The 10,442-nt window shown below is 39.4% G+C and overlaps 1 protein-coding gene across 1 annotated transcript in view; it reads right to left on the bottom strand.

The window, feature by feature from the left end:
* Positions 1–3,680: 3,680 nt before the first annotated feature.
* The window catches only part of LOC131793342 (endothelin-converting enzyme 1), a 27,940-nt gene continuing 21,178 nt past the window's right edge, over positions 3,681–10,442 (bottom strand). The window contains exon 17 of the mRNA XM_059110750.2: positions 3,681–4,425. Within this exon, the coding sequence (XP_058966733.2) occupies positions 4,326–4,425 (100 nt within the window). The 3' untranslated portion in view covers positions 3,681–4,325. The remainder of the gene's footprint in view (positions 4,426–10,442) is intronic.

Raw genomic sequence — 10,442 nt, 5'->3', positions numbered from 1 at the left:
GGCAGTTGCGTTTTTTCCACAAACTGACTCCCTTGAGCCAAAAGAATTGTTTTGTAAATGGATTTAATCCCACAGACTCAGAATTGGATGAATTAATTTTTACAGCATCAAACTTTGCTTTAACCGTCTGAGGCGTAACATGACTATTGTTTGTAGTTCTGCATTTGATGGGAATCATGTTTGTTATTGTTCCAATTGCACCATTTACTAATCCTCTTGACGGATCAGTGTTCTTTGAAAGCATTACACGCATTCGCAATCTCTATTGAATTTGGAAGCCCTCCACATTCTTGCACATCCTCAGGAAGAAAGTCATATTCAGTTTCATATGGCTGAATTTTGTGCTTGTTAAGGAGAATGTCTTGTTTTGAACTATATGCTGAAGAAGTTGTAGTAGGTTTTTCACTGTTGTATTCATTGCATGCTGATCTGGTTGGGAATATTCATAGAGCCTCTAAGAATTGAGTTTTGAACTGTATGCTAAAGAAGTCGTTTTAGGTTTTCACTGTAATAATATTCTTTGGGCTTCATCAAATTCAGGGTCATTTAAATGCAAATTTAATTTTGAACTAAGGAGTTCAATATCTCTAGAAGTTTAGTGCCCAATTCTTACTCGTGCAGGTCAGTAGGTCAGCACATTGTACGTCACTTATTTGCCGCTCGTTATTTTCTAACTTGACAACTTCAAATAGGTCTGTTCAAAGGTGAAATGCAGGCGGTTGTTTTGTAGAGATATAGGAACCCAAGACTGGTTTGAGTTGGAAAAAAATCACCAAATTCCAAAATGTTGACTCCTGAAAATGGAAGAGGAGATCCATAATATCTAATAGTCTTAGACGAATTTGCATTAACACCTTGTAGCTAACCATACTTATTTCATCAGTGATTACTGTAGATTGACCATAAATTGCGTAACTTTTGTAGACACTCTAGACTAAGGCTAGTGTAATCATCAGTCTTTTGATTTTGTGAGTCACTGGCAAGTAAAATGCCCCGTGAAGAGTGTCTTCCCAAATATTAAATGCAGCAACACCTGTAGGTGCTGTCTTGATAACTGAAATGTTAATGTCATAAGGTGCTCTTGGAAGGTAGTCATTTATCACAGATTTAGGGAAAGATTTTCCTGTTCCACCCGCACCCGTAAGGAGAAGAAACAATGGATTTGGCTTTTCTGTTGAGATCGAAAGCTTTGTGTTGCTCATCATTTAACTGCGATATTGCTTTGTTAAACTGGCTGTTATTCATAGTGTACAGACTTAGTGTTTCCCACTGAAGTCAGTATCAGATACTTCCTCTGAATATCAGCATCAACTGTACTGTCATTTGCGGTTATCATTAGTTTTTGCCAAGGTTCCATAAATTTTTCTGCCTTTGTAGATTATTAAAACTACATATTAAGTGGGAGTATGACAGTGATAGTTTTTCTACAGTCATAATACCACTATGGATTTCATATCTTTAGGTTCAGTTTGGGTCGGGTGTGACAGTTGATGGAGTGCTATTGGAAGAAACTCTTGAAGACCCTAATGGTAAATGTATGCTATTTCATTTGATTTCGTAAAAGTAGAGATAACAAAACTGCAGAAAAATTAGGTTTTAGACCAACCTTTTTAAAATATAAACGAGGTTTTTAAGCATTAGTAACATATTAAATTATTTTGTTTATCTCAGAGTGTCGTGTTAAAGTGTAATAATTGTATTTTTATCTGTCACACTGCATGCAAACAAAAATATCATACCTGAGTAATTCACTAGTGTCTCTGCCCAAATTAGGAAAGGATACAAGAAATGTTTTGAAGTATATATGATTAACTGAGTACGAATTCTTTTTTACAGACGAGACAAACCACAAACCCAATGGGAAATAAGAAGAAGAAGAAGAAAAATAAAAAAGGTAAAAAGTAAGGGAAATAACCAGGTTGATAAGCCAATCGAAAAAAGCGTCTGCCCTGGAGATGGAGAATGAATTAGCTTTTATTAAATTTGACTTTTACTTAATTTATGTCTGGTCGTGTGATTGGTTTTCTTACTCCAGTCAGATGTACCTTATTTACATCAAAACTAGCAAAATTTAATGAATGTAAAGTAAAAACCCGAAACAAATAAATATTCTAGGTGTGAGTTTTCATATTCTTGAACTGACTTTAGTCGCTGAGGACTGTGTGTATTGTTTGAAGTTTATGTGTTAGGTTTACTTAAAAACCATGTTAATAGGAGAACACTATTAAATTTCTAAAGTAAGCCTTAAGCGCTTCAGTTTGGGAAAATTCCCTTTCCATTGGTGTACAATTTTCTTTGGGGGGGGGTGATATTGTGTTTATGTTTATAAAGTTTATTATTAACTGTATTATATTGACTCCTCATCCATAGTAAATAACTTGCTAAATGCTTTATTGCCACTGTTAATGTTGAATAATCTAAAATGTCTGTTCATATGTAGAACTTTGTGATCAGGGATTGCGTGTTTCAAACAATGAGAATAGTTTAATTTTGAGCTACCGATTTTGTTAGGTAGGTTTTTTTCTATACAAGTGTTTGTACCAGGTTTCTGAAATTAAAACACTCATTTTTAATCCTTTTACATAGCACGAATACAGGGATATACATTGAATTTTGTATATATATTTTTCTAAATTTATTTAAAGTGTTATGAAGTTTATTAAAAACTCAGTGTCATGCCATGTTATGAAGTACTTTTGTTGGGAGGTGGCAAAGGTTTTGTCAAATAATTGTGGAAACAAACCGGTCATAACATTTTGTCTCCTCTTAGACAAATAATGTTCTGTTACTGCTACTGGACGGATTCAAGTATTGTGCTACTCTCTCTATATTTTTGTTGTATAATTTTATTTACATCAACACTTTTAAGGAAAAAAGTAAACACATTGACACGGATGTGACAACAAAATAAAAGCTATCGATCAAAGGAGTTTCCTAACTGTTAGTGTCATACAATATGCCACAGCAACAGGAGATAAAAACTACTTTGAAACAGGAGTATACTATTTTGAAGACTGTTTCCATGCATACAATAAATTCTTATTTTCATTATTTTTAAACATGAAGCGATATCTCTCTTACAAACAAGTCTAGACAGGGAATGGGCCTAGGACATTGAAGCCTGAGGGAAATGATCGATCTGCAAGACATTGTACGTCGTAAAGTTATCCAGTCAGGGTTAGACTGTATTGCAGACTAACCAATTAGTGGGGGATCCCCCCCCCCCAATCTCACCAAACCAAATGAGCGATTCTGCTCAAAAGGTCAATTTTGTTAAAAAGACAATTCCCACCAATATTCTTCTAGGGCGGCTCTCTCTTGGTTAACAAGATGTGGTTATTATATTGAGGTAAATGAGTTGGTGTTACCATATGGAAGCGGGCATACGCAGTGTATTTTTTTCTTTTAGAAAGGCTCGGGCACCACAATAACCTCTTACTAACCGAGCAGGAAGGCCTAACTGGGTATTATCATGTGACCCGTACAGCCCCGCGCGTTATTTCGTAAATTAAAAAAGAAATTTGTATTAGGGCCATAAGTGTCAACGTGATAGGGCTGGAAAAAGGGGTCGTACACTAGAAATATGTATGCCTTACAAAATCGTTGTCATTTAAAATTAATGGCAAAGAATTTAGAATTTTAAAACGTTTTATTTCTTTGGTAAAATTTAATATTCTGAAAGAAAATTTTGCTATCTTGGCGAAATTTCTGACGCAAAACTATTTCAGTTGCCAAGCTACTCCGAAAGTACAGGTATTGACCTCCTACTTACTCCTCCTAAACGAAGAGCAAAAATGGTCATATGATGAAATGCTTATTGACTGAGCAAGGTCGGGCAGGATGGGAAAAGATTTAACTCTCGAGCCAATATTCCCTTGAATAGCTAGGTAAATAAATAGTTTATGACATGGCATTTGGACCATGCTTGTTTTGAATTTCTTGCTCGTTGTTAAATTTTTATTAAGTGTCAAAAGACGCGCCAAACTATGATTCTGCATTCACCAAAAAAAAACCAAACAAACAATTAACATGAAGCACGAGGTACTCCTGTCAATTTCGATTGGTTGTGTCCTGCCAAGGGTCTAAGTTCTGGTCTACGAAAATTGATATTCTATTAAGAAAACATATGTATTGTTGACAAGGAAACAGAAGTCACTAGATGTAGTGTTGAACATGTTATAAGCCAAGCAATGCTTTTAAAGCTGCAAAGTCAAAAATGTCACTGAAAAAAGGTGACTTCGACATTCTAGCTCTTATGGTTGAGAGTTACTATAAAGTATACTAAGAGTTCTTCTGACGCCTCCTACGGCACAAAATCTTCTGCTTTACCACACCTCACACTTCCTCACAGGGTTCATGGTACTATTGGTAGGACAATTAAACGCTTCAGAGAACTCCCTGAAATTAGAGAGAGTTCCAATAACCCTGCAGTAAAGAAAAGAAAATCGTTTTAGCCTCCAGAAGAGAACGTCATTCTTTGTAGTTCCTTGTCAAATTTACAGTCGAACCTCTCACTAAGGACACCTCCCTAATGCAGACAGTTTCCAAAGTCTCAACAAAGTTACCAGAACATTTTCTTTAAAAAAAAGTGGCCTCTGTAACATAAGGACCTTCTGTACCGCGGACTACAGACGCACACCCTTAGTCAAAGGGGAAAATTTGGGAAAACCTAACCTTATCATTATGGACACTGTTGATCAGGCTATAATAGTTAGAGTACATGTTCTTTAACAACTTTATTTGGCTCATATAAAACTAATACAGTAAAACAATGTATATGATAAATCGAATACAAAAGATACAGCAAAAACAATAACTGAGGGAGCAAAGCAGACTAGTGTGAACAGGACACAACGAACCATGCGGGGCACCGTTTGTGGGATAAAAAACCACAGAATTATAAACATGATAAATATTATTTAGGAGAAAAGAAACTAGAAACTGCTGGTGACAGGAGCAGGATCGCACAATTGTCCAAGTATAGGAATGATTTACATCCAAGCAATTCTGATGAAGACGAGGCCCGTGCTGACAAAAAAAAATTCTGGAATGACACTTTAGTTGAAAAATTGATAGAAAGTGATAATCTTCGATGCAATTCCAAAGTTTTACAATGAGGTTGAAGTAAAAAGCCTGGAAAGAACCTGTTTTTTCGAATAGGTGTTTTAGGATTTTAAGAAGTACTTGGTCTGGCTCGGCAGTGGGAAACAAAGGAGACAAATTTATGAACTTTGAGATTGGTAAACCATTCAGACATGAACGAGGTCTTTGAGTTCTTGGTCATAGAATGGAGGAAGAAGTTATAGAGCCAAAATTCTGTCCCTGTATGACATCTCGCTAACGCGTTTTTTGAGGATCCAGCATGTGGCCCTCTTCCACCCTTTTAACTTGAGTTTTAAGTGATATCTGATTTGGGGACCAAAGTGCAGTATTATAGGACAACTGCGACTTCACAAGTGTCAGATAGCATTAGTGCCTCAACTGGCACATCAGTTAACACCAGGCAGCCCAGCAGACAGGCCCCAGCAGCCTGTTGGCCTTAGCGATGATGGCGTGAATATGTATGGCACAGATTCATCGGCAGTCCATCACAGGCGATGTTGACTGAGAAACAGTTAAGTCCTGCAGGAGCGTTGAAGCACTACAAGTCCAGCATGTGAGCGGCACAATCTACTGCAACGGTTGCATTTAAGACCATCAGTTGTCGGTGCATGCCTCCTGTTGTGAGCTGCTTGATATTTCTTGAGGCGATTCTGCTCGACAGCGGCAATGCTTTTATGGACCAGTGATTGCCACTTCTTTCTGTCCATTGCATCTTCCTCCCAAGTTTGGGTGTTGATGTCCACATTCTTCATGTGTCTCTTTAATACATCTTTGAAGCACAGTTTTTGTCCACCGCGTTTTCTCCTTCCAGAGCCGAACTCTCCATAAAACACAGATTTGGGGAATCTGTTGTCAGACATACAACACATATGACCGGTCCAATGCCCAATGCCGCTATGATGAAGTGACGACTGCCTCCACACTAACTGTATTGGCTCAGTTTAAGACTTCAACATCTGGTACTTTGTCTTGCCAGCGAATACCTAGTATCTGGCAAAGATGGTGTTGTTGAGTTCTGGTGAGTTTTCTGATGTGCCTACTGTAAAGGATCATGCATTCAGTTCAGTAAAGCAGAGATGGTAGAACAGCTGCTCGATGATTTTGGAGGTTAGCTTGATGTCATGCCACAGCCATGGCCGCTGCTGTAGAGAACCAAATGCTTTATTAGCTGCTTGTATCCGCCTTTCAACTTTCAGGTCTAAGGAGTTGTTATTAGTGACTGTGCTACCAAGGTAGGTGAAATTTTTCTCTTTTTGCAAGGCTGATTCATTCAAAATGATGTCATTGCATGTATGTGGTTTGTTTGGAGGGGGTTGATAGAGCAGCTCTGTTTTAGACACATTTCTTTTCATGACAAATTGACAAGCGGCACAGGAGAGACTCAATTGCAATTTCTTGGATCACATCAGGATCTGTTGAAACAAGGGCAGTATAATCAGCAAAGAGTAATTCCCTTATACAGATTTCCCTTGTTTTAGTGGAGGCTCTGATTCTAGCAAGGTTAAAAAGTTTACCATCTGTTCTTGTCGTGATGAACACTCCTTAATTGAGGTTGGTACTCATTGTTTCTAGGACAGCCACAAGATAGAGAGAAAAGAGGGTTGGTGCCAGTACACAACCCTGCTTGACACTGTGATTGATAGTAAAGGGTTCCCTTGTGTCTCCAGCGATCCTAACAGCACCTGTCATTCCCTCATGGAAGAGCTTGATGGTCTGCACTACATTCTAAGGACAACCATACAGCTTCAGAACCTTCCATAGTATCTTCTGATCAACCGTGTCGAAGACCTTGGAAAAGTCAACAAAATTCATATACTGGGGCTGATTTTGTTCAATTGCTTTTTCCTTGTAGCTGTCGTAATGTGAATATCAAATCGATCTGCCCTGAAACCACACTGGGTTTCTGGTAAAACTTCCTCTGCGATTTTCTTGATACGATTTAAGATGATTTTTGCTAGGATTTTGCCAGCTATTGAAAGCAACGAAATGCCTTGACCATTTATTTTTGTTGATAGTAATTATGACCGCATCCTTGGAGTCCTGAGGGATGCACTCATTTGACCAGCATGCATTAAATAATTCAAGCAGTTATTTTCTAAGCCGTAGTCCTCCATGTTTCCACGACTCAGCGGGAATATCATCTTGACCCGGGTCCTTGCCTCCTCTGGTGCTTTTTGGTGTCTTCACCAATTCATCATCTGTGATGGGATCTGATAGTTCCTCCCTGGTCTCTCTTTGTTGTATCTTGTGGCAAGCACTCTGATCTGCTGCTCCCCGTTGGTTTAGAAGATTACAAAAGTTCTCTTTCCACCTGACCTTAATATCTTCTAAATTTGTGTAGAGTTGACACCCAACAGCACTCAGCACAGGACCAACTGCATTTGTCTTTGGCTCATAAATGGCTTTTAACCCATTGTAAAGTCCGCAAAGGTCATGCTTGTCAGCCATATCTTAGCGCTCCTTTGCTTTGACATTCCACCATTTGTCTTTCATGGCTTTGATTTCTCTCTGCACTTTAGCTTTGACTTTTCTTAAGGCTGTCTTGGTGTTGTCAGTGTTCTCTTTCAAGTGGTTGCAGAATATTCTTTGCTTCTCTTCCAACAAGCTATGGATTTCCTGAGAGTTGTCTTGAAACCAGCCTGGTGTTCTTCTTGTTGGGTGTCCAAGTATTTCCGTTGATGTAGTGTAGACTGTTTCTTTCAGTATATTCCAGCTACGTTCTACATCAACTGCAGTGTCCATATTCATGGGCCCTTTTGCTTCTAAGGCTTCTGTGATTGTTGTGGCCAAACCCTTCTGTCAGTCAATTTCTTTTAGTCTTCTCACATTGATTTTCTTGTGGGAGAAATTGCTTGCCTTTTCCTTCTTGGGAATGCTAGTCTAAGTCTCACATGTGAGCGTATCATATAGTGGTCTGTTGAGCATTCAGGAGTTTTCATAGACCTCGTCTAAAGAATCTTGCTCAAAGATCTGTTGCGGGTCAGAATATAATCTAACAGGTGGAGGTGATTGGATCTTGGGTGCTTCCATGTGAAATAATTATTTTCTGGTTGGTAGAAGTAAGTATTGGTGATACACAGTGACCTTTGGCTGTAGAAACTCAGTAGGAGATCACCATTTGAGTTCTTGCGGCCTTTACCAAATTTGCCCATGACACCTTCATATGTGACGTGGTCCTTGCAAACTCTAGTGTTGAAGTCTTCAAGGCTTAGGGGCTTATCTTCCTTGGGTACCTTGTCTACAACATCCACCAGGCTTTGATAAAAAGCTTCTTTTTCTTCATCAGTGTATGTCTCCGTATATAGCATTCGTTCATTGTCTGCACTCTCATGGTCATGATCCTTTCTGACACTCCTGTTGGTAATGCAGTGAGCTTACAGGCAATCTTTTTTGAGATGACAAAGGCCACACCAGCTTCACTCCTCCTGTCTGCTCTACCACTCCAGAAGAAAGTATAGCTTGCCTCTCGAGTTGCTCTTGTCCTTGCAGTTTAGTTTCTTGAGGAGCAGCATTGTGGATTTGCTAACGATCCAACTTTTTTGCAATCAAAACTGTTCGCCTTTCTGGTCTAGCTTTGTTGTCATGCTTCGTACGAACTTTCCAAGTAGAAACTGTAAGTTTAACTTTCTTGTCTTTCCTACCGCTGAAATGAAGGCCTGCTGGCCGCGGTGTACCAGCCAGGTATCTGGGCAAGCTTTCCTTACCCTAACTTTTCTCCCAATACAGGGCAGGCTGTGCTCTCCCTAAATAGGGCAGTCTAATCACTCACATAGCCGCCTCAACTTGCTGTTGCCCAGTAAGATCAGCTAATCTGCGACCATCTGATATGAGTCGTCTATGTGTAGAAATCCTGCTAGCAGCTCCCAGCTTCTTAGGCCTACTGCCTTCGCTTTCATTCTATCACCACAAAGTCTTTTCACCGCAACAAAACCTCTCACCATGCATAATTAAATAAGGAATACAGTGTCGTGCCCCTGCTGACATCCTCTCTGGACCATTAAGTCTGTTACTGGTGGTGCATGAACATGCCACAAACCTGGCAGACATGAGTGTTACCCTGCAGTGACTGCTAACTAGTCTGTTGTTACCATCCATTGATCAGAAGAGGTTCATCCACATGCCAACTATGCAATGTCCCATTGAAATTTAGGTTCATCTGCCACAGAACCCAATAACACCCTGCTGCAAGTGAAATGAGAACAGTTTTACGACTTGCCTGTATCTGCTATTTAAGCCATAGCTGGTACCTAAGCAGGTACTACCACTCTGGGTAAGAGTGGACCTGGGAGTAATGGTAACGAAGGGGTAACTCCACATTCCACACAACCTCAGTCATCCCTGACTGTGATCTCACCACTGGATGCAGTTTAACATCTTACCCAGGACCAACGTCTTACCCAGGACCAAAAGGACCATCTAACCAACGTGTTTTTTGAGGATCCAGCATGTGGCTCTCTTCCACCCTTTTAATTTGGGTTTGAAGTGATATCTGATTTGGGGACCAAACTACGGTGTTGTAGGACACCTGTGATTTCACAGGTGTCAGATAGAGTTAGTACCTAACTGGCACATCAGTTAATAGTAGGCACGTACGCTTTAATAGCCCTAGCCGCCTGCTGGCCTTGCCGATAATGGAATGAATACGTAGAGCCCAGATTAGGGAGCTGGTGACATCAACCTCAACGTTTTTATCAGTGGACAAATGCTCAAGCTTTACGTACATTGTCAAGCTTATAATTGCAGATCAGTGGGCTATTTTTATGGGTAATGGTTAACACTTTGCATCTGAAGTGGTGTTTGCTGTTGACTTTGACTCGGTGAAAGGTCTGATTTAAGCAATGGAAATAAAAACAGTTTAACATAGGGGAAAATAATGGAGCGGGAACTGCTCTGGTTACAGGATTTTTCATAAGACTCGATTGAGATTTTTTTTCTTGATTTGCCTACTGTGTAGTACAAAAATGTAACGTGATTTAACTTTATACGGATTTTGTGAATTGTCTTCGATCAAGAAACATAAGCATGGTGAGCTTTCATGATTAAAGACATGAAACCCCTCAAACTTTACTACCAACACTCCAATAAGTAGCTATAGAGTGTGTATTGACTCAACAAGTAACAAAAGTCATTGAAAATATCACGTTTCCTTTTCGGCTGTTCTACCGCTCAAAATAAAAAAAAAATTGCACAAGTCAGTGTTTTAGCAAAATTTTTGCCTTCACGAATTGCACGAGTTTGGTCCTGCTCAACAAAAAAAACGCAAAGAAACGCCAATCTGCATGACAGAACTCCCCTCAATTTTCGTATTGTACGGAAAATAAGTGCCGTGTCTATATCCG

This window comes from Pocillopora verrucosa, chromosome 14 (assembly GCF_036669915.1).
Source record: "Pocillopora verrucosa isolate sample1 chromosome 14, ASM3666991v2, whole genome shotgun sequence".
In the NCBI taxonomy this organism is placed as follows: Eukaryota; Metazoa; Cnidaria; class Anthozoa; order Scleractinia; family Pocilloporidae; genus Pocillopora; species Pocillopora verrucosa.
This window is presented reverse-complemented; position numbering and strand designations above follow the sequence as displayed.